This window comes from Tribolium castaneum, chromosome 2, assembly GCF_031307605.1.
Source record: "Tribolium castaneum strain GA2 chromosome 2, icTriCast1.1, whole genome shotgun sequence".
NCBI classification, from domain to species: Eukaryota; Metazoa; Arthropoda; class Insecta; order Coleoptera; family Tenebrionidae; genus Tribolium; species Tribolium castaneum.
In genome coordinates this window covers 21,386,619-21,410,674 of record NC_087395.1, presented here as the reverse complement: position 1 = coordinate 21,410,674, position 24,056 = coordinate 21,386,619, and the positions used below count along the sequence as shown (strand labels likewise).

The following is a 24,056-nucleotide window of genomic DNA, read 5'->3' as shown; positions in this document are numbered from 1 at the left end:
AATCTTGCTACAAACGTTACAATTAATATTTTTTTAGCAAATTGCGATCATGCTATTTTAAAAAATCAGTAGTTTATCTAATGTTTAATTTGGGGAAATTAGGTGGAATACCCTGTTACCTTTCCAACTGTGTCTGGACATTTCTGGACGTGGAATCATTTATAATTTTGTGGTTATCATATGGACTTTTTTTCACAAACTTGTAGTCACACAGAAATCAGCTTTTAATAATAGTAATACTTTATTTTTTTCTCTACGAATGTGAAAAAAAATACGTACATTTTTTTGTTATCTTGAAAATTACGGTTATTTGAATTTTTAGTTCATATTTAATATTAACATTTTTTTCGAGTTTGAAACATTTTTTTGTAGTAAACTACACTTAATAATAAATAATAAGATTAATAAGCATAGATAGTTACAACATAGATAATGAAGTAAAAAAAATTGCAACCACTTATTAACGTAATTTATCTGACGTAATAGATAATAGTAGAGAAATTTTTAGCAGACTCTATATTTTCAACAAAATGAATTGCTCGTTTAGTTTTATATTTTGTTATAAATAAGCACTAATAAATACATTATTATTATTTTTTTTTTAAAAAGGTGATTTCAAGTTCATTTTAGAAATAAAAATTAGTTTTTAGTTTAAATTAGGTTCTTTTTATGTTTGGCTGTAGATATATAATTTCTGTTATTTCTTTTATTTTTTTCCACTTTCTTTGATTTCTTTTACATTGATCAAATCATGTCCATGTCAAGTTATTGTTTTATAAAATCAAAAGTGATGGGAAGAGGAAAATCTATTTCTTTTTTTAGTATGTCGCCATATCTTTTTGGAAGCCATAGAATGTATTTTTCTCATAAAAGGGATCAATGGCAAAAAATGTGGACGTATCATTTCAGTACATTTCAGCACATTTCAGTATATCGAATATTTTTTCGTAGTCCCGCTAGGTAGATATGACTTTTTTTAATGCGCATTGGATGTATTTGTTCTAAATTTATTGCGACTATTTTCACAAAGCTCTTTTATAATAATTTTCTTCTCAAAGGAAACAACAGAACTGACTAAATCCGTCACTGAATTGGGTGGTTCGGGATATAATTTTTATTTATTTTGGGAGTTTGGGAGGTGGTGTGCACTCTGTGGTGTTGCCCCAATTCACGAAAACCTTGGCCCTGGTTTGCACTTACTCGTCTTCCCAGGGACAGACGTCGTTACTCTTGGCCTCCGTGTCGGCCTCGACTTCAGTGATGGGTTCAGAAGGAGGCAGTTCGCTGGCTGGCGATTCACTGTCGGGCTCAGCGAGCGGCGCTAGCGGCTCCTGACTGGTGGTGGGTTCGACTTGCTCCTCCTTGCTATCGGGGGGCAAATCGTCGGCCACCGAACTGACACTGATAATAGGTGCATTCGCCCCTGTCACTGAACAAGCCTTTGCAAGCCCGTGGTTCTTAACAACAGTTTTATTAGTACTAGTGCATTCTTCAGATTTATTGTCTGTGTCACTAGGAATAACGAACACCGATGACGACGTGCTGGTCGCGGCGGAGCTGTTGTCCTCGAAGGAGGACACCTTCCGCTTGGAGGAGTCTCCGGTGGTTGAGTGAGTGATTGGCACGGAAACGGATGCTCTCCGGGGAGGGTCCATGGTGGAGGTCGAGAGTTTTCTGCTGCCGTCGACGGTGTGTTGCTGAGTCAGAGTGCAAACGCGCTGGACCCGCTCGGAGACCTCCGCCACCGCCACGCTGATGTCCGACGAGGAGCTGCCGGAGTCGAGCTGCGCCGAGTTTTTCCGGGAACGGGGCTCGCCGCTCTCCCACGGACACACCTCCTCCGAGGTGGAGGCGCCGGCCACGATCGCAATGCTTGGCTTCTTCACTCTGCACAGAAAGCGCGGTTACAAAGGGCCGACACCGGCGGAAGCGAGTGAAGACTGGACGAAGTCGCTCACCAAGATACTGGTGCAACACTTAGATGTATAATTGGTGAAAGTTGGTTCTGACACGACATGCAACATCCTACGATTATTTTACCACTTTGGATGCAACTATAAGAGTCAAATCCGGAACGATCCAGAGGAAATGAGCAAGGGTGGAAACAGTATCATTGATGGCGTGATCATGTTTGGACCACCTTGCTGCGTGAAGGATGTAGAAAGAAGAGTTGTAGGCCCAGACTAGTGTTAAATATAGAATTTCTCTTGAGATAAAGCTAGAGGCAGCAAGTTTGGGAAGCCACATTGACTGACACCGATGGTACACCAACACATCAAAATCCAACAATAGGAATACTTTGTTAGCATACGTTGAACGAACTTACGGACTGGTAACCGATGTTGGCACCGGACTGGCTTTCGGAAGGCACGCCAAATCGCCCCTGCAAGTGAAGCATGAGGTCCACTAACTACATCTAACTTAATGCAGCACTACGCGACCCACCCTCACGCGGTCTGCGAATACCGGAACAAAATGAACGGCTCTTGGCACATAAACGCCAACATAACTCCAATTTTATTGTTATTAATACCATTGTGAACTGGACGATAGATATCTACAGTTTAGTTAATTGTTGCATATAGCCGATTACAGCGAATTTATTGGAGTCACTGCAAATAGTCCGGCTCCAATATAGGTACTCCATATTTTATAAAAGGTCTTTCAAACGTCGATTACGCAGTGGCTATCAAAATTAGTCTTGTGCAAACCCTTTTTTTGTGGATTTTTGTGAATTTCGTTGCTACCATTAAAATATTTTATACAAGATAACATTAATTTCAGGGTGGTATTTCGCGAAAAATCTTCACTTCTCAAACGCCGATTACGTCGAGACTGCCACCACTAGTTCTAAGTAAATCGCCATTCTTTTTATTTTCGGTCTTTGAAACTTCAAAATTTTGAAAACGTAAAAAACGTTTGAAAATTTTAACATTTTTTTTTTCAAAGCCGATTACTGCGGATTTATCGGTGCACTGCATTAAAAAATAGACTTCAAGAAAACATTAATTTGAACGCGGTATTTCATTTTATTTCGTCGAATGTTTTTAAGGACGTATTTGAATTTTAACTTTTTTCATTTTTTAAAGCCGATTATAGCGAAATTATTGGAGCCACTGCAGAGAGTCGGTCTCCGTAATCGTCATTAAAAAATATGCTCCAAGAAAACATCAATTTCAATGCTGAACTTCAGAAATCGTCACTTCTCTAACGCCGATTACGTCGAGACTATCAGAATTAATCTTGTGCAAATCGTTTGAAGTAAAACTTACTTTTTTGGGAATTCCGTTGCTCCCATTAAAAAATATACAAGATAACATCAATTTCAAGGTGGTATTTTGAGGAAAATCTTCTTTTCTTAAACACCGATTACGTCGAGACTGCCATCACTAGTTTTAAGTAAACCGCCATTCTTTTTATTTTTCATCTTTGAAGTTCAAAATTTTGCAAACGCAAAGAACGCTTTAGAATTTTTACATTTTTTTTTTCAAAGCCGATTACTGCGGATTTATCGGTGCACTGCATTAAAAATATACTTCAAGGAAACATTAATTTGAACGCGATATTTCATTTTATTTCTTCGAATGTTTTTGAAAACGCAAGGGACGTATTTGAATTTTTACTTTTTTTATTTCTCAAAGCCGATTATAGCGAAATGATTGGGGCCACTGCAGAAAGTCCGTCTCCGTAATCAATTTCAATGCTGAATTTTATAAGAAATGATCACTTCTCTAACGCCGATTACGTCGAGACTATCAGAATTAGTCTTGTGCAAATCGTTTGAAGTAAAACTTATTTTTTTTTTGGGAATTTCGTTGCTGCCATTAAAAAATATACAAGATAACATCAATTTCAAGGTGGTATTTTAAGAAAAATCTTCACTTATTAAACGCCGATTACGTCGAGACAGCCAGAACTAATCTTATGCAGACCGCCATTCCTTTTATTTTGCATTTTCGAAGCTTCAAAATTTTGCAAACGCAAAAAACGTTTTGGAATTTTAATTTTTAATTTTTTTCAAAGTCGATTACAGTGAATCTGTTGAGACCAACATAAAAAATCCAACACCGATGTAATCGCCATTAAAAGATGTAGAATATGTCAATTTAGAAGCAGTATTTCGCTAAAAATCTTCTTCTCAACCGCCGATTACGTCGAGACTAGACGAACTAGTACTGCACAAACCTTTTGGACTTAAACATGTTTAATTCCATTTTGCGGACACCGTCTGTTGCCGACGAAAAAACGTTTTGGAATTTTCACTTTTTATATTTTTCAAAGCCAAGTACATCAAATCTATTGGAACAGCGACTAAGATACACTAACATTGTAGTTGCTGTTAAAAATGTTTCGGAATTTTAGTTTTTTCTATTTTTCGAAACCGATTCCAGCGAATCACTTGGTGCCAACGCCAAAAAAAAAATCCGGCACCGCTAAAATATCAAAATAACGTCGATTTTCATGGGACATTTCACAAAAAATCCACACTCTCCAAACGCCGATTACGTCGGAACTAGAAGAACTAGCCTTATGCTAACCGTTGTGACCTAAAACTGTTGAATTGTATTTGTATTTTCCGTTGCTGCTGGTAATTCTGCACTTTTTCGATCGCTGAATCTTTAAATTTTTCCAAACGCCAGAAATTTAAATCTTTTATTTGTCAAAGCCGATTATGGCGAATTTATTGGAGTCATTAAAAAAATACAAAACAACGCCAATTTTTATTGTTTTATTATTGTTTCATTCTTTTGCGTTGTCGTCTGTGCAAGAGCCGGCCAACCCCATTGCTAGTTTCCGGGTGGGCTCCGGTATAGTGTGCCCTAACAGTAACACATGTGGGTACACTGAGCGCCATGAAAGCCATGCGCCGTGCAGCCTTGGGCACTGACCACCTCATTTGCCGCGATTTACCTGTAGGGGATGTCGCTCAAGTTACTCTGCGAGTGTGAGTGTGGCACCTTGGAGTCTTTCACCCCGGAAACGGCGAGCTCGTGGGCCGATCCTGAGAGACTGCGGTCGCTGCCCCTGCGCTTCGACAGGGCTCCGCAAGTCACCGAGGCCCCCTGGGAGGGCTGCTGCTGCAGCAGTTGCTGGTTGGGGGCACTACTCGTCGAGGTTTTCTTCTTGGTTTGGCCGAAACCGAAAAAGCTGAGGAGAAATGTCAGCGATAAAGGCATGGTCGGGCGCGCACTGAGGCGGATTTGTTTAAATTCGCGATTTAAAAATATCGGTTCGAGTTGTTTGGATTAGAAAATGAACGGCGGAATTTATGGAAGCGTGATTGTCATGAGGAGTTCTCGAGAAGCTCGCGTTAATCCACCCACGCCTGGCTCCAATGATAAAGTGGGCAATAAATTATCAGTAATTGATAAGAACACATTTGAGGATCGTCAAACACGTGCTTGGTAAACAGAATGCGCATTTACTCACCGCTTTTTCTGGGAAGGCTGGATTCCCGTCGCCAGTAGATTCTTATAATATTCGGACCTAATAAATCTAGGATAACAATCTTTTTTCAGCAACAATGTATATACATGTTCTTGTGCAGCGTCGAAGGTGAACCTGCTGGGTGTTTTCATCTCTTGGTGGACTTTCTCCATGGTTTTACCGTCGATATTTATCTCACACGGAGCACCAGGGGCCAAAAATTCCCTACAATTGTCACGTTCACTTCAAAACTACTAAAAAAATTAACGTACTCAAAAATTTCGTTAACTTTTCTCTGGATTTGGGATTGAGCAGAACGTCTTAAATCATTCACGGCCATCCAGAACCTGATGTTTTCGTGGCTGTACTCCTTCCTCAAATAATTAGTAAACTCTTGTAAACCTGTCGGATCTGAAACTAGCTCCTCCATGGATAGGCCCCACCGCCTCACGCGTTTCTCAGTCGGAACTTCGACTCTAAAATAACAGTTCACCAGTGTTTAGCTATATATTCTTCAGAATTCAATTCTGGAGCAGCGAAATCGAATAAAATCAAACCAAAGAAGCTTGAACATAAAGACACGATTTTGTGTCGAAGAAGTACAGAAAATTGATTTACAGCAACGGCAAGAATCGAATTAGAAGGCTCTAAAGCTTAAAATAGAACGACCGAGGCAACTAAATATAAAACGACTTCTCGATATCCGGTCGGAATTATTTATCTAGACTTAGAATGTTTACCGAATGAACCATTTAATTAATCACAGGGTGTAAGATAACTTTCTCCGGGATTAAATATTTGCGTAGTCTGTATGAGACAGGAGCAAGTTTCGGGAACAAAGCCGGTGTATATTTGAAGTTTGCTAAACAAAGCAATAACAGAAGCGGCCGTGAAGTTTGTGCTGTTACGTGACTCGTTAAGACCGAGAGTGTTTCGGGGTCCCTTCAAGATAATTACTTACAGTGGACTGTTCAATTGCCAGTACGTGGTGTCCTCGCTGACCCAAGGGTTGGAAGGTTGCGTTGGTGTTATTAAAGGGTCGTACTCAGCGTAGGTCTCGACATGCTGGACCATACTCTCCAGCGCTTGCGACACCTTAACCCTAGTCCTTGACAGACTGTTCTTCAACAACTCGACCTTCGAAAAGCCCCGTCAGAACCCCGCGCCCCAAACCACACACTTACTTCTCGCCTGCCATCCTCGATGGTGCGTTTCCGGGTCCTGGAGCCGTTCCAGCTGCGCGTCGGCACCGGGCACTGCTCCAGCGAGGTGACCATCCCCGGCGGAGGCCTGTGGACGCGCCAGTACGCCCTCTCCTGCGAGTCGCTGATGATCTTGTCGCCCTTCTTCAGCACCTTCGACAGCTTCACCTGCAATCCCCCGCTTTTTCCCGGCCTTGCAAATTTTACGCCACAAACCTGCTCCTCAGCCTGCATTGTAATAAAATCCCACTTGTTCGCCAAGTTTTTCCGCAAGTTGCTCAAAGCTTCCAACTCGTAATCCTCCAGACCGTGCCTCTGCTTATTCCGTAAAGTTCTTTTCGCTAAGTAAATCGCGTATTCGATGTTATCCGGCGGTCTGTTCTGCCAAGGCCAATAATACGGAGACTAAAACCGATCTGTTGCTAGTGTGTATTGCATTGAAAGTTGGTCTGACTCACTTGAAACCTATACAGCGAGCTATCATCTTTCACAACCAGGTTTTTCGAATCGCTCACGGGAAAAAAGTAGCCATACTGACACAGCTGATTGGCTAGATTGAGGGCCTCTGGAAGGCGAACTTAGCATGTTTAAGTTTTATTAGAAAAGTTGCAGCTTACCGGATTCTTCGATCCCGAGTCGCTCCATCAGCCATTCAATTAGGTCGTACCCTGCGTAAAATAACGTTCGAGCTTTGAAATGAAATATTCAGGAACGGTGCGGTTTAATTAAAAAGCGCTTTGTCGCAACAAACAGGTCACTTTAATAACCGCAATCTGTTCGGGTTTGCATTTTTAAAGCCGCGAATGGACTTACCCATGAAAGCGGCGGGAATGGATGTAAGGAACAATTTTTGGCTTCGAACTGGAACGCCCCCGTGCTCCGTGTCCTGCATCTCTCTCACCAACCCCTCCATCTGAAAAAAATAATCGAGTTTTAGTGGAGTTTATAACGAGGCTCAATTTCAACTTCGCCATTAACTCGGCCCGGTAACTGTTATTAATTGTTTAACATCGCGAAAATCGCATTATGGTCAAGATATTGGCAACGAATACGTATGCCAACAGGGCTATTTACCCAATGTTATAATCGGATTATTTTCAATCTGTTTATGAAACTTTGGATGCGAGTGAAGATTTCGTATGACGGCAAGTCGATAAAAGCTTCTTTTGATACAAGCAATTTCGAACGGAAAACAAATTTTCAAAGTCAATCAAAACTCAACAAGTAGAACAGCCAGGTTATCGCCGCATCTTTGTGATAAAAGCCAATGCTTTGATTTCTTGGAATTTATTATTGTTTTTGCCAAAAGACTCGTTAAAATTTGCTAACAAGCTTCAGTAAATCGAATGAATAAAATCCGAAAGTTTAGGCGATCAGCTTGTTAAAATGCACATGTGTGACCATATAACCTTTCAATTAACAAAATCAACGGAATCGGGCTCTCGACTCGTGCATTTTGTCGATTCTGCTTTTACTTCCTGTGGGTTTCACGACGAACATCTCTCTAATTACTTGGCTTGAGAAGTTTAAAAGGAAAAAAGAGTGGCCTCTTGTCATACTTTTCCCTGCTAGGCGAGCTAAATTTAAAATATCCTTAAAAGGTCTTAATGAAAAATCAATAACCGGCGCCTCAGCTCATGAAGATTTTTTTAAAAATTTCCTGCAGTTACGGCGAATATTAATAATTAGAGCCTCTCAAGCAATCGATTATTCACCGAGCCGATTTACCTTAAGGCAATTAATCTCTATCATTGCGCGCCGATTAATCGGTATATTTCCGGGTTTTTCCCCGTTCAAAACGCTCCCTTGTGCCATACTGAGAGCGCCATCAATTCCAATTAGGTGCGAGTGCATGTCTTGCCCCTGGCCAAGGCAAACACACCGTAATTTCAAGTGTTTGCACACAGTCTTCTGGGATTATCTCCAGTATTTAAACACGGACTTTACCAAAGAGGTAAACCGTGAACGGGTCGCCTTATAACTTATTCATGCCAGCAGTTCGGTGGTTTTGATTAAGTGCCAAGTTTGCTAAACGGGAGGTGGTTTTAAGGGGGTGACCGGAACACGGGCTATATTTAGCTCCCGAAAGAACGCAAATTTCACAAAGTAGAGGATTACCAATTTTCGAAACACCCTGTATCCTATTTGTTCGTCTGATAAATCACTGCACCCTTTTTCCAATTTTGTTTTGGCCCCATGTGTCGTAAAACAAACTATTTATTACGGCAGCAGGAATTCTCTAGCGCCCTGTGGCAATCCACATTAAATTTTACCGAAAGAAGATTACGGGTTAATTGTAAGGCGGGCTTCGAGTTGCCGGAAATTGATCTTGCAAAAATCAGGTACAGTTCACCTGAGGCGAAATTTATTACTCCGAATGAATTGAAAGTTTATCAAAGTAAGTTCGAGTCACACAAACTTTTAAGAGCCACATATCACCGCGAAACTTAAAATAGTATTAAACTACTTCAGCAGGAAAGGGAAAATATTTCAGGGGCTTAGAATCACACTAAAATCCATCTCGGTTAAAGTAAACAGGGAAGTTGGCAATATCAGCGATCGAGGAAAAGGAAAATTGTTATTTATATCGAAAGCAGCGCTTGCAATAAATGATTTAGTAAATTCGGCACGATGGCTTAATTGATATTGACTAGAGTTCGTGGAACTGCAATTTATTTACGTCGTTAAAGCGAAAACTCTCATTTTAATTGCAGTTTTCACACTTTTATTTGATAAAAAATAGTATGGTTTTGATTGAATACTTGATACTCAGTCAAACTTCTATGTTTCTTATTATTTTGTCTTGTCCCATTCTTGTGAGAGATAGTTATGTATTGGAAAGAAGAAATAAAATTGCTCCTTTTCTGCCAAATTTTATTCAAACGTCAAATGTTTTGGCCAATAATTATGTAGATGGCCAAAAGAAAGTGTAGCATTTTAATAAAGAAAATTGAGAGAAAAGGACTGATTTTATTTTTTTCCTTTCTAAGTTTTATCTGCATAAAACAAGTCTTATTGGATTTTTTATACATTCCTGTAAATGGTATTAAAGTTTCACTGTAAAAAATTACGTTAGAAACTCTGCTTTTGCAGCTTCCAAAACAAGAAGAGAATGAAATTCTGTTAACACATCATTTAATCTTGAATAAAAGATATAAGATGAACTGAAAATGGGACTCCAGAACAGTTATTTAAAAAAGCCTAAGATGTGTTTATAGAGAAAAAGAGAACTTTTGTGCAACTCCTCTTAGTAAATTTTTAGGAGTTGTATTGGCAGTGCTGGGCTGGGTGTCATCAGTCATCGCTGTAATCTAGTGTGTTTATTACGTTTATTCATAAAGCCCGTATAATTAACAAAATTAGGAGGAAATAGTTTGAACATATTTTGCTAATTTATACTAAACAAAGACAAACATCAAAAATAGAAACTAGAATTTTTTTTATATTACACTCTTTTTAGGCACTAACCTTATTGGAGCACTCCTTAGTCGTGCTCCAAAATGATTCGTGCCACAATAAAACTCGTATAATAACATACTATTATTATAGATTTAAATTAGTTTGCTTCTCACCCGGCGCATCCACCATTTTCACAGCTAAATTTTTCCCGTATTAGATCAAGAGATCAGTGTAATTAAAGTAAATGCAGTCAGACGTAGATCAAAAAGTTAAAATGTTATGAAGACGATAATAATTACTATTCTATTTGTTCTTGTTTTTCTCAAGATCCATTAATCAAAAGTAGGAATTTCCTCCGAGAAGTTACTTATTTTCCAGTAGTCATTACGTAGTAATTCTTTTGCCAGGTCAGGGCCGCGCTCAAAACCCCCAATTTAATGCAACCCTAGTTAAGCCTCGGCTAAACGGGGTTAAACAGCAAGAATTCTCCATTCACACACTGACCGTAAAACAATACCATTTAAACTCTTTCGTGCCGCAACCCATTCACCCCTAAATAGTTTGCTCTTTTCTCGCTCTCACATTTCGGAACGAAACAATTCCTTTACGTGTATTTTTTCGACGAAGCAAATTTCGCGTTTAATTAAAGCTGCAGGTATTTAGATTGACGTCATGTAATTTCATCTAACCGCCACAGTGAGGCATTTATGAGAAACACGCAATTCGTTCTGGTCCACTGCATTATCTTTTCATGTTCCACGTAATGAAGAAAAGCAAGCTTTTGGCAAAAAACACTTTCAGGGAGGAAAGTCGGTTATTTAGCGCGTTATTTTCTTTGTGTGTGTGGTTTTAATGATTTCGTTGTTCATCATACATGAATAATTCACAACTTTCCTTCGGAAAACAAGAAAACATATTCGTCCATTTTTTTGTTTTGATTCCTGGAGTTGGGTCATAACTCTCCTCAAGTTTTTATTTTATGTAGCTACGGGTCGTATTTATTTAATGAATAAAAATACAAGCATTTTGTGGCTGCCTATAAATATTTATTTCAGTTTTTATTTATTATTTATACTGTTGTCGGTTAGGACGCGTAAAATCCTCCTTTATTTGCGAATCTGATCCCAGTTTGATAAAACGGGTCTCATATCGACAACCGCATAACCGTTACGGAGCCTTTTCATTCCCAAACCGTGTAAAAGTGTCAACTTTCGTTTAACGTATATGCATAAAAAATGCAAAACCCCTCAGACATCCCTTTGAATGTCCCAGGAATTTCGGGCGCCGGATGCTTGCTCACATCTTGTTCCCCGACTAGTCACTCACAGGAGAATAATACTAAATTCGCCTTTTTGTGTATCAGTTTTCGAGCGGCGGTAAGGCCTATTATGCCGTCGAGGGGCAAGTATCTGTACGCACTTGAGAGTTTGGTGCTGGCTTTTGAAAAGATGGGCTGAGTCGACCTATAAAATATAAACGTTTCCTCGAACCTCTGCGATAGTATTGATTGGGGTTCAGAGTTTGTCAAAGACTGGAAAGAAGCAATAATTTGGATTTGGCGATATTGCGTGTTTAAGAATTTATATATTTTCCTGCGAGAGGGAAACTTTGGCCTGAACTTAAAGTTACTCCCGATACTCTTAATTGCCACCTCGAGAAAATTTAATCGATAGTGGTTGTCCAGTGTTTTTGTGGCGATATTTCAACAAAATGATTTTTAAGGATTCTTATCGCCAGGGTGGAAGCTAATATTTACAGAGAAAAAAATGAAAGTAAAATTGTGCGAGTTAAGCTAAATGATGCATTAATTATTCGGTATTTGGTGGTAAATTTTTAACAGGCTGTGGGGTTTTTCCCTGATTTTCAGACACGCTATTGTGTTAAAACATTTAGACTCTCTAGGAAGGAAAAATTAATTAAATTCCTTCTCTTTTTCTTCAGTGTGATACATTTTAGAAAAGGTAAACTGGTGTAGTTGTGACGTCTGATATTGCCTCTATTTTTTACGACTTGTCATAAATGACAGGTGATATATTCCCTTTACGTATTCTGATACAACCCTATTTTTGTTCGGTCAATGGCAGCTTTACGAGCCCCGTATTAAAAATAGTTTTTTTCCGGGAGATTTGCTCGCAATGGGCGTACGCCGTGTTTGCTCTCTAACCCTTCTCTAAGGGCGAAATCCCTTCTATCATGTATAATTCCATCGGGCGTGCTTTCACACGTTTTCAGGCGGCTCGAAATAGCCCGAAACATCTCATATAAAATTCACTGAATGATTCGAAAAACCGTAAATCCGCATCGTGAAATTTTAATCTCTGGAAGACTTATCGTCCCTATTGTTATGAACAATTTGTTAATTCGGGGAATTTGCGCCGGAGCACCCTTGAGACGATTAAATCGACTGACCATCGCCATTATTGTCGGAGACAGTTGATAGCCTAATGCCTTTGGGATTGCGCAAATGTTCGCATAAGATTGCTTTATTATCACAGAGAGATGGTTGCGAACTTCAAATTGCAATTAGGAAAACAAACTCGTCAAAAGCCATTTATAAACGAAATACGCTTGCGAGGAAATTTGAAGCACTCATAAATATGCAACGATTCACAAACCGTAATGAAAATTGTTTAGTATTTTTGAGAATTAAGAAGTTAATGAGAGAGTTTGGCGGAGCAACACGATCGCCTAATTTCGGTGAATGCGTGGGTGGGGAGAAGAGAACATCCCTCAATAGAACGACGGTATTGGCATATTAATTATTTAGTTCACTATCTAATTAACCTTCTGATTCCATCCAAATTTATCTATAGAATTTAATTTGCGAGAGATGTGAGATGTCAAATTCTTGCACGCCTTTCACGCCATTTATTGCAAATTAAGCCCGATATTATCACAAACCCAGTCAAAACTCACACCAAAATGCTCACGTAATGATGTTTTTATAACACCCATCTCGTTAGGCGGCCCGGGATTTGAGAATTAAATTCCTTGAGATAAAAAATTATAGCTTTGCTCAAAATTTGGTTAATATAAAATGGCCCAAAATCAACTTTTTAACTTACGACCAGTTATACATGACTCGAATCATTCGAAAAGAACCAGTAGGTAGTAAAGAAGTTTATAAACCTTTGAACATGAACTAATTGCAAGAATCAATATTTTATCAAAAACAAATCGATTGAAATTCCAGATGGTTTGGCCGACATTTAATAAATAATCAAACCACAGTTTTTTGCTCATTTCTGATTGGTTTGTTTTACAGTTGGAAGTACAATATCCCACCCACAGCCAATAACAAACGCTTCAATCGTTTTGAAATTTTTTGTGCACCAGATAAACAAGTAGGAGGTGATTTTTATATTTTTGTTGGTCAAATGAGACACCAGTGAACCGGTTTAGGGTCGGTCTTTCCCACAGAACGTGATTTCGCCTTAAATGCGAATAAAATGATCGATTCTGGTTGGTTTGGAAATAATATGATTTTTTTGACGAATAAATTTTTTTTAATTAATTACACAAAAACTAAGAACCCTAAAAAAGTAAGATTTTTAAACAACTAATTAATTAATCAATCTACATGGTTGTTTTGAAAATAATTACAATTGTAATAATTAAAATTTTTAAATTAATAATTGGTTAATAATTAATTAATAAAACTGCAATTTTGACACTTCTACGTAAATTATTTTCTTATTCCAAAATCACGGCTAATTGTGTCAAACTAAAAAATAAGTTCAGTATCTATTTTCAAAAATTAAATGTTCAAAAATTGACAAAGCAACTTTAGCGCTGAGAAACTAAAAACACAAAAAACTAAAAATTATTGAGGCTGAAATTGTAAAGAACTTAGCGACTGAAAATCTAAGAAACACGAAAAAAGAAAACTAATAAAGTGAAACATTAAATTCTGAATAAAAAATTAATACAGTCACGAGACTGAAAAGCTACAAGTCTTAAAAATTGAAATAAAAAACGGACTAAAATTTTGTAGATCTAGGTGATTGAAAGAGTGATAATTGAAAAACTATAAACCTGCAAAAGATAGTTAAACCGCGAAAAACTGAAAAATTTAGGAAATTAATGTGAAATTTTAGGAACTAGAGACGAAAAAACTGAAATATTATGAAATTTAAAAATTTTATGTAATGATTTTAAAGTAAATACTAAATAAATTGAATTTTTTTTTATTTTAAATTAGAAAGCTTAAACACAACTGTAGGATGTTAAAACTCATTTAGGACAACAATTCACTTCAGGAATTTGGAAAAATAAAGAGAGTGTCAAATATTTTTATTTTTAATGAAACAAATTTAGTTAGAGTTTTAAAAGCCTTTAAAAATTTAAAGTCCGGTCTCCGCCACAGGAGACAAGTCTTGGATTTTGCTATCATGTAATAAGAATTTTTTGGTTGAATTTAGGAGCGAGTTTGAGTGGATTTTGGCCAACAGGTTTTTATTCCTTTTCCGTTACGTTATTACCCATTCGTGGAAAGTTTTGAATTCTCGTGATGAGACAATAAATTGTGAATATCGAGCCTGTTTAAGGGTTGTTGTATGGCTATGCAGCATCTAAGCAACTACGTCGTTATCGTGGATGCAGCCATTATCCGCAGATGCTAATTACACGAGACAATTAACTGTAATTGAGTTGAAACGGTGACTTTACGTATTGCGGAATACTTTCCGTAATTCCGATTTTATCGTAAAAAGCAACGACAAGTAATCAATGTAAGTAGGTTTTGTATAGTGTAATTAACTAATTAACGACTAGCTAATGCCTGGTTTACAGCTTGTAATTGTACGTTATCCGAACATGTTCAGCAAGGACTGCGGTTTATTTTAATTAGACGATTATTTGCCCGAATAAAGAGTCGGAGTTGCGCCGTAAGACCGGAACGTCACCTTTTTAATTACGCCAACCTTGTCGTAATTTATTTGAACGTCGCGTAACATTTCGTTTTAATTAAAATTCGGTGCAGTTGTCACGAGCGCCATAATATGGTAAAAATTCCGGTTGAGAGTTCAGTTATAGACATAGTTGAGTCCGGAATGTTGTCGGAACTCCGGGCTTGTCAGGAACATGCTCTCTGCGATGTGAATCGAAACCATATCAAGTCAATTAGAAATTAACTTTGTGCGAAACGACTTTATCAAAATACTCGCGCATGTAGTCAACCCATTTCGATACGTATCAAAAGACCGCAACTATGCAACATGAAATTGCGGCGATTTTTATGCTCGAAATAATTCCAAACTTTCCTGCGGTAATTTCCACGTCCCACGTCCCGAATTCCGATACTCGGGCGAAAAATTTGTCGAAAGTTGTGCGAATTAGACGACATTTCCAGCTTCGGAATGCCAGGACGGCGGAGACGGGGACACATATTGCATTTCAAAAGCGTTTGCTCGGCAAGGACGAAAACGTAAACTGAAAGTAAAGACGTTCATAAATAGCTCGTGCCATTGTGTGTCAGTGACGTCTTGTGCAACTCTCGAATTTTTTCACGGCTCAACAAGTCTCAAAAGGGCTGCGCACATCCGCCGCATCATCACGATTTCTCCATAGGGCCGGAGGAGTTTGCCCAGACTACGGAGGACTATATGTTAGGAGTCGGAAGGAGATACAAAAGCGTTGGCTCCAAATCGTTTTAAATTAATTTAAATCCAACTAATCGAGTAATTACTTGGAAAAAAATGCAGAAATGTTGAGCCTCGCTTGATGATTAAAATTTTCATAAGAAAATTGAGAAAACAATTATTTAAAATTTAAAATTTGCGCTTCGTGCCTTATTTTTCAAGACGCTGTGAATATAATTAAAGATACAAGAAAAATGTTAGGAAGAAATCTGTAGAGAATTAAATTTTCTTTAAAAAAGTCAGCGAGACCATACCTCTATCGTCAACGGTTTAGGACCTAAGGACGTTCAAAGAGGCTGAGGCAACGGATTCGCTTCATTTTGCCGATAGTCAAGTAATGGAAAGTTAATTTATACCTAACCCGTAGAAGACAGAAATATGGTATCGCGGACTTTTTTATAGAAAATTTAATTCTCTACAACTTTCTCCCTCATGCTTTTTTTGTATCTTCAACCGTATTCCCAGCGTTTTAGTAAATATGTGACGGTGCGCAAAAAATTATCGCTTAGAATTATCAATTTGCGTTATATTTTTGCGAACACTGCGAATACGGTTGAAAATACAAAAAAAGTGTAAGGAACAAAGTTGTAGAGAATTAAATTTTCTACAAAAAAGTCCCCGACACTATGTTTATATCTTCAACGGTTTAGGTATAAATTCGCTTTCCAATTCTTGAGTGCCTTTGAACGACTTTGGGGCCTAAATGGTTAAAGATAAAAGTATGGTCTCGCGGACTTTTTTGTAGAAAATTTACTTATCTACAACTTTCTTTCTAGCATTTTTCTTGCATCTGTAACCGTATTCGCAGCGTTTTCAAAAATATGGGAGTGCAAATTGGTAAAAAATTAATAATGTTTTAAATTTAGTTTGCGTTAAAGTTTTTTTACATTGTGTTTGTCTTATTATTGAAAATTAAATGCTTTATCTACCGGTATATTTTTTTTGATATGCGTTAACCGTTATTTATATATAACCATATTTTTCAAACTCATGGCTTTGAAATCTTGACTGTAATGGAATAACTGCCCTCTGGCGACATTAAAGGAACCAACGAGGACGGGAACGTTTCATTTGTACGTCGTTTCATATCCTAGCCTTTAGATATCCGTAGGTCAGATCCCATAAAAATGTAGATTCAGAAATAATCTATTTCTGATTTTATTCTTACTTGCTTATCATTGTCACATAAGGTGTAAAAATAAAGCGATTTAAACCAAGTTGCATTACCAAAGATCAAAAATTAACTTTTCGTTTTAATAACTTCTTAGGGGAATAATCAAACCACATGTATTAGTGTCAGTTCTATTTTATTTTATTATAATTGTAAACAATTGTAACACATTTTAAAATTTTGAAAGATCTGACAGTATTCCTTACTTTTTTCGCGCAGTCAAAGACATAAACGCACCTAGGAAGCAATTGAATTTTTGTGAAAAATATCTCGTCTCATATTAATTCGCCGAGCGCCAATAGAATGTTAACCACCTAATGAATAAATTCAGGTCAGCGAGGAGCCATGAAAATTTCATCCGAGTTCACGGAAATGGAAATTAAATTTAACCGAATGCGGGAATTCCAAAATTCGGGATATTAACAGATAAAAATAGACAGCTTGCAGGGATAAAGCTTGACATCTACGGGCGAGTAAATAACCGTTCAATCTCGAACCAATTTAAAGTCATGCTACAGCGCACCTGGGATATTTTCTTCCACTTTCGTTAAATATTTAGCTGCATTGTTCCGAAATGGGGTTACTAACCCGCGTTCCGGTTTGCTTATGATGAATCTTTAACCGATACGGAGCCGGAAAGCGCTCTGATGTGTTGGTAATTAGAGTGAATCAATTTCTTACGAGTTATGAGGAGTGTAATTAGTCCTTTGCGACTCGGGGCTGAAAGCACAATTGGAGCAGAAGTAACTCGGCGCAAATACGGCTCAAATAAACTCTCATCGTTTATCATCCCGGAAATGTGTCAATTGGCGCTTTTCACACTCAAATCAAATTTATCGCCAGAACAAGGAGCCCCAACCCTTGATTACTTTCTGTTGTATCCACCACACGCCACGTCCTTGTTTCCAGCCGCGTGATCGGGACGAGAGCACGTTTTTTCAGCATCAAGCCGAGCAGTTCATTAATTAAAAACTAAATTTCCAAGAATGTAGAATCGCGGACGTAACTCAGTTACCGAGGGCTTATTTGTTTTCGGAAGGGAAATGGACCGAAGGGAACGCGCGCGACTAAAGGTCAGTGGAAATATTTTATCCCGGGATTCTGTTTGCAGGAAAAATCTTTCCTGTTCCAGGGCAGATTGGGGCTTGTTTGTCGTTACGTCTCATTAAAAATTGTAAACCGGGTTTATAAATCGCACAATTTGTACAAATGCAGACATTATTTTTATGGAAAGCCCCTCAGAGAGTTGCAACTTTTTGATGAAACGAAGTTTATGATATAATTAGAAGTTGGCTACACGCAATCTGTTTTTATAATTAATGGCTGTTTGAAAAAGCGCATTTTATTGCACAAATAAATAATCCGTCGCCACACAAACCAAAAAATATAAATTATATTCGGATAAAAAATAATATCGGACTTCTAACGACGCGTTCACGCTTTTATGAAATGAATAGAATGTAAAAAACTTGGAGCGGAAAGTGCTTTTCAAAAGTGTGACTCTAACAATGAAACTGTTGGAATAAGAGAATTATTGGCGAGGCTAAGATTTCGCAAAAATAATTGCGAAAACTCACAATTTTGGTTTTAGGTCATAAGCCGGACCCAACAATTGTTTAGTTGCATCTGAAAAATGCAAATTAGTGTTTTCCGCCTTGCGATTTTATGGCACAAGAGGATTCATTTTTAAAATGAACCAACTTCAGTATTCAGTATTTTCCTGAACTTTGTGTCCTGTTCATTATTTAGTTAGTTCCGATTTATTTTAAACGCTTATTAATGTTGAAGGAGTTCTTCTGGGCAAAAAGCGTGTTCACGTCACACGTAAATAATCAATCTTGAGAAGTTTTAATGATGAATGAATGAACTGTCTAATCTATCAGTGTATCGCCTGTAAGCGATACAAGATCTGTAGTTTGTTCGAATCGAGACAAAACTAATAATAAGATGATAAGTGATCGAATCCAATTAACCCTGTAAACTTGTAAAAGAAGCAAAAGCACTAGAACGAATCGATGGAAAAGCGCGGTGTGTTTACGTAATGCTCGCTAATAAAACGGAACCATAACTTTTTTATTTGCTTATCGATTTTAATGAAACGTAGATACACTCCATACGTAAGGGAAAATTGCCGGTTAACAATATCGGCTAATGAAAAATTTAGCCAAGCCGGGCATAATGGGCACATTATCCGAGTAAAAATCTCGACTGTTTAATATTCGGCCAATTTCATCGCCGATGCGTGGCGGAATCTTTGCTCGAGTGGAAAATTTCGAAAGCGGCGGCTGAAATATTGAATTATTATTGCTTCCTTCCTCTAATATAAAAACACTTACGATTGCGCGATTACGTCACCGGGCACTGCTAAATTAATTATGATTTATATTTTGCTTAACTTATCACGGTGTTGTGTTTATGTAATTGAGCAATTAATGTCAAATGGAATTATACAATATATCACACGGGCTCGAGTGGAGGTGTACTTGAATATTAATAATTCTTTCTCTGATGGCGAGCCTGAAAAATTGTTCAAGTGTGCGCGACAGGCGAGATCCATCTCCGTAATTTATGCAAGAAGGTCTAGGCCCAACTAGCGCAAGATCAAAGCTCGGAAATTTGTGATTATTGGGTTGCGGTAATTATTCATCGAATCGGCCGATAATTAGGGTGAATGTGCCCAACTTTAACATTCAAGGGGAAACAAACCGTGGGCGTGAAATTAAATTCAGTCAAAATTAAAGTTTCATCCTGATGTGGTGAATTAAAGTTACGAGACGTGGTATAATTAAAATTAAAAATTTAGAGTCCCACCGCTTTGTATAGCTAGTTCGTACTTTTATTAATTTTGCCAAAGCAAACAACGTCTAGTACAGTAGTTTTCAATTCTGGCAAAGTGGCCGCCGAATGAAGATTGCGAGAAGGATATTTGACGTAGTCTGCGTTATCGAGTCGCACTTATCGCCGTGATAACCAGTGTGAGGAAATTTTATGGGGTGGCCATGAGGCCACAACCGATCAGCCGATTCGTCGTAGCGCTCTCGCGATGTTCATATTTATCGATGAAATGGTCCGCTATAGCGTGTGCATTGGCGTAGTTTACTTGGGGTTTATACAATTAATGTTACCGGTCGCTTACAAAAATCTAATTAAAACATAAATATTATTGTTTTATTATAATTACGGAGTACCCAAGAAAAATTGTGGCAATAAAATAGTCGCTAATTTATTAAGACTGCGGTATATTTGTTAAGATTATTTTCTGAATTAATTTTAAAATAGTTGCTAATGTCAGCTTCTGATTGGCTAGTTCAAACCCTGACAAGGCACCTAATTTGACATAATCGTTAAAAAATAACTTCATCATTTCCTTAATCTTACACGGACACCAATGAAGATGTTTAATACAGGGAAGCGTAAGTCACTATTACATTTTGAAAATGTTGCGTTTTAATTCCAGTGGAAATTAAAATAAAAAACTAAATAAAAATATTTTAATCATTTTCTCTGAAAAATACGCTTGAATAACTGTGATTCTTTCTAAATTCTCGATAACTGATTTCGTTTTGCGGTTAAAATATCTTTGAATTTCGAAAAAGATCTTTCTACATCACAGCTGGTTACAGGAGTAAATAAAAAGTTTGGTGCTAATTCAAAATATGTCGAAGGTGGTACATTATTCGCTATTTGTTTTAAAACTAGAAAATCGGGATCTCTAATAACTGCGTCAATTTTTGCATTTAATTTATTTTTTAATGATCATTCTACAGAATTTAACTCTATCAACGTAGACTCAAATTTCTCAACTGTAATGGATAATTTTAAATTTTACGTTTCTAGAAATTTTATCGTAGTTGGAATATTTGAAAAATTGTTTTCAATAAAATTGAGTTGAGAAACTAAATTTGTCGTTAAAACTACGGTTTTACATTGTTTAATGCTTTGTGCATCGTCGTTTAAAGCAATAAACAAATGATTTTAATTGTTTAAAATTTTTAGAAATTTGCTTCTAACCAAATACCCTAGCTTGTAACTACAATTGTTGATTCGTCAGAAACGTTACGATTTGTATATTTTTTTAAAAAGGACTTTAAAGAAGGATTATTTAGTTATCTACAAAATGTGCTCGAGGTGAAATCGCAGCGTATTTCCCTTTGAAACGTGGTGTGGTTGAAAACATTTTAAGGGCTAAAAATGATAAATAATTAAAAAAATATTAATGTCACACCAAAGAATACTTTGAAATGAATTGCAATTTCGTAATTTAGTTCTACTGGGTCACTTTTATGCTTTTTAAATAAGTACATGAGATAAAAATGTTCTTTTGACTTTTTAGATATTATTGAAATTAACAGAGAGTTAGGGCGGTTAAAAGTAAAGGTATAATATTAATAGATAAGTGACATTAATTATTTTTTAAAAACTGAGAAAATTGGGCAAAGTTAAATACACGGCAACGCCACTTTAAGCGCATTTTGCAGTAAATTCAAATTGCAATAACTTGGTGAGTCTTACAGATAACGAAATGATTCTTGCACCAAAAATTTATTTCAAGTATTAGCTTTATTTCGTCTTGATTATGTGGGAGTCTATCTTTTAAATTAAAAAACTTTCTCGCATCTCGAAAATTTCACTACACAATTATGCAACGTTACAAGAAAATGTAATTTTTTTGGTTTCCCTTTATCAAAACTCAACCTTGTTAAACTACGTATAAATCTGCATTTATTGAAAATTTGTTTGCAAAAAAAACGGAGTTTCTAGTTTTATCCAGAAGAAAGATATGAGTATGTAAACGCAAAATGTGTCCAATTTTAGGTGTTTGCAAATTTTTAGCTAAAACGCCTCTTCAGCCCCTTCGCGAAGGTTGAAACAAAAAATTCTTTGTCTAAACATTTTTTAATACTCTTTCCTAACTTATATCAACAATGCAAGCTGTTCCACAACATTTCGATTTAAAGGTTTATCTGACTGCAAGCGCGCGCCCATGCACTAACCTTCGCCCATAAAATTTCCTCACACTGGTGATAACCGGTATTGATTCGTCTCATCATCTGATGAAGTAAATATTCCCTTTGTGCACCTTTCGTGAAAACTGATAACCTTCAGTCTTTTTGATTAATCCCTGCAATTCCCGCTGTGTAAGTCGATGCCGGGAAGCAGCACAAGCTTTCAGCATCAAGTATAAAATGACAAGGCAAACATATCGTTTAAAGTGTTGTCAAGCAAGCATTTAAGAGTCAAATGTGATTAATTGGCCCAACAATCAATAACTGCTCAATTAAAAATGTTGACATTTCAACCGCGCTATTGAGTAACAATTACATTGATTTTCCCGTTTGTTGCCAAGTCGATAAAAATCCAGCAAACGTCGCCAAAAAGCCCGAGTCGTTGCCTGTTTCGGATTGGATTAGGACTGTTGACAGAGGAGTAAATTATCGGCACGAACTGTCCCTAATCGCGACATAAAGGGCGCGAGCCATAAAATCGCTTCGGAGGTGTCTTGAGTCGAGTGTTTTTCACCCGACGACAGTCAAATCGTCGAGACGCAACTATGTTACAATCGGGCGAATTTCGGGGGTTCCCCGTCAACACCGCGTTTTATTAAATCTTGCGACAACGAGAGGGGCGTTGTCAAATATTCTCCGTATTTTTCTGAATTCGGAGTCAGATGTCGGACGATCATCCACAAAAATCTAATAATAATTGTAAAGTGTGTAAATGGAAAAAATTTGCCCAGAGTTCAATGCGTTATTAAAGTGCATACAAAGTGAAAGATTATTAATTCTTGGGATTCCGTACTCTATGTATTAATAGCAATGATGATAAAATTGAATTTCTTTGTTAGAATGTAGTTCAAATATTCTTCACGCGCCTTGTAAAACTTTATTCGTTTCAAAATTGCACGTTGGCTCACACCTGTGATAAATAATGAATGAGCTTAATAGGGCATTGACTAAGTATAAAAACAATAAAACTGTAACGATTATAAACATTTGCACAATCTGAGTGTAAAATTTTGCAATAAGCCAATAAGGTAAGAAAAGAAAGCATATTTGACTACCAGTAGTAAATAATTAGATAAAAAAATATGGTCAGTCAAACGACATACGAGTAGATGTACCAAAGTTTAATGCAGATGGTGGTATTAATTACTTTTTGTCGCGATTTAATTAATTCTGCTAATTCCACATTCTCCTTATTAGGCAAAAAAAATTAACTTTAATAGTTGTTTTCGTCTTCAGCTTACTTCTGTTGATGAAGCTCAACAAATAGTTGATAATTTAAAATCTAATGCTTTTGGTGGTGATAGCATTTTAGCAAAGATGTTGAAATTATGTTCACCCATATTGGCGAAATTTATTACACATTTTCATAACTGCTGCACTGAGGTTGGACATTATCCTGAAATATGGAAAACTCCTTTATTGCGTCCTCTACCCAAAATTAGAAGTCTCAATGCATGCTCTGATTTAAGACCCATTAGCATATTACTAGTTTTATAAAAAAATAGAAAAATTAATTTATAATCAAATGTTATAGCCGTTTCTGAAGGTATAGTTGCTAATAAACAAGGATATTGAAAAAATATAGCACTATTACAGCCTTGGGAAAAGTTCTTGATCATTGCTTTAGAGCTTTGGATAGATTTTTCTAAAGCCTTTGACACCTTGGATCACTTTTAAGTACAAAATTTTCTTTTTACCGTTTCGACGAAATTTCAACAATTTTTTTTCATTCCAATTGTTACTACAGACACCTGACAATCAAAAGCAGGTAATATTTCGTACGGTGTTCCACAAGGCTCAATTTTGGGACCACTTCTATTTTTAATTTACAGCGCAGAAGTATTAGAACCCGTAAATTATGTAAATATCCATACCTTTACAGATGATACGGTGTTCTATTATCATTTTAATCCCAGTGATGTGGAAAGAGCTTTCAATTTTATTAATCAAGATTTAAATATATTTTTTTTATTTTCTAAAAATATTGGCTTGAATTTATGTGCGAGCAAATGTTCGTCAGTTTGTAGTTTCACAAGAAACACAAAATTAAACTCGAAAGTTAATCTCAAATTTGGTTCATACCTCCAATAACGTAAAAAATCTTAGAATTATAATGGATTCGGAATTTCGACTTAAAGAATATGTTAACTTGTTTGTAAAAAATTGCGTTAAAAACGTTATATCCAACTACAATATTTTGAACTTTTGTAAT

At 36.9% G+C, this 24,056-nt stretch overlaps 1 protein-coding gene across 4 annotated transcripts in view; it reads right to left on the bottom strand.

Annotated features, from left to right (window-relative positions):
* The window catches only part of LOC656292 (uncharacterized protein), a 44,733-nt gene that overhangs the window by 1,983 nt on the left and 18,694 nt on the right, over positions 1–24,056 (bottom strand). The window contains exons 3-13 of one of the 4 annotated variants that reach the window (XM_008199748.3): positions 7,443–7,542; positions 7,247–7,297; positions 7,088–7,194; positions 6,846–7,034; positions 6,612–6,797; positions 6,389–6,564; positions 5,700–5,903; positions 5,431–5,652; positions 4,912–5,148; positions 2,327–2,383; positions 1,201–1,887 (exon numbers count right to left, since the gene is read on the bottom strand). In XM_008199748.3, the coding sequence (XP_008197970.1) occupies positions 1,201–1,887; positions 2,327–2,383; positions 4,912–5,148; positions 5,431–5,652; positions 5,700–5,903; positions 6,389–6,564; positions 6,612–6,797; positions 6,846–7,034; positions 7,088–7,194; positions 7,247–7,297; positions 7,443–7,542 (2,216 nt within the window). Of the gene's footprint in view, positions 1–1,200; positions 1,888–2,326; positions 2,384–4,911; positions 5,149–5,430; positions 5,653–5,699; positions 5,904–6,388; positions 6,565–6,611; positions 7,035–7,087; positions 7,195–7,246; positions 7,298–7,442; positions 7,543–11,548; positions 11,553–24,056 lie in introns of those variants that run through there. The other 3 variants (XM_064354624.1, XM_015983484.2, XM_015983485.2) reach the window with 3 other exon arrangements.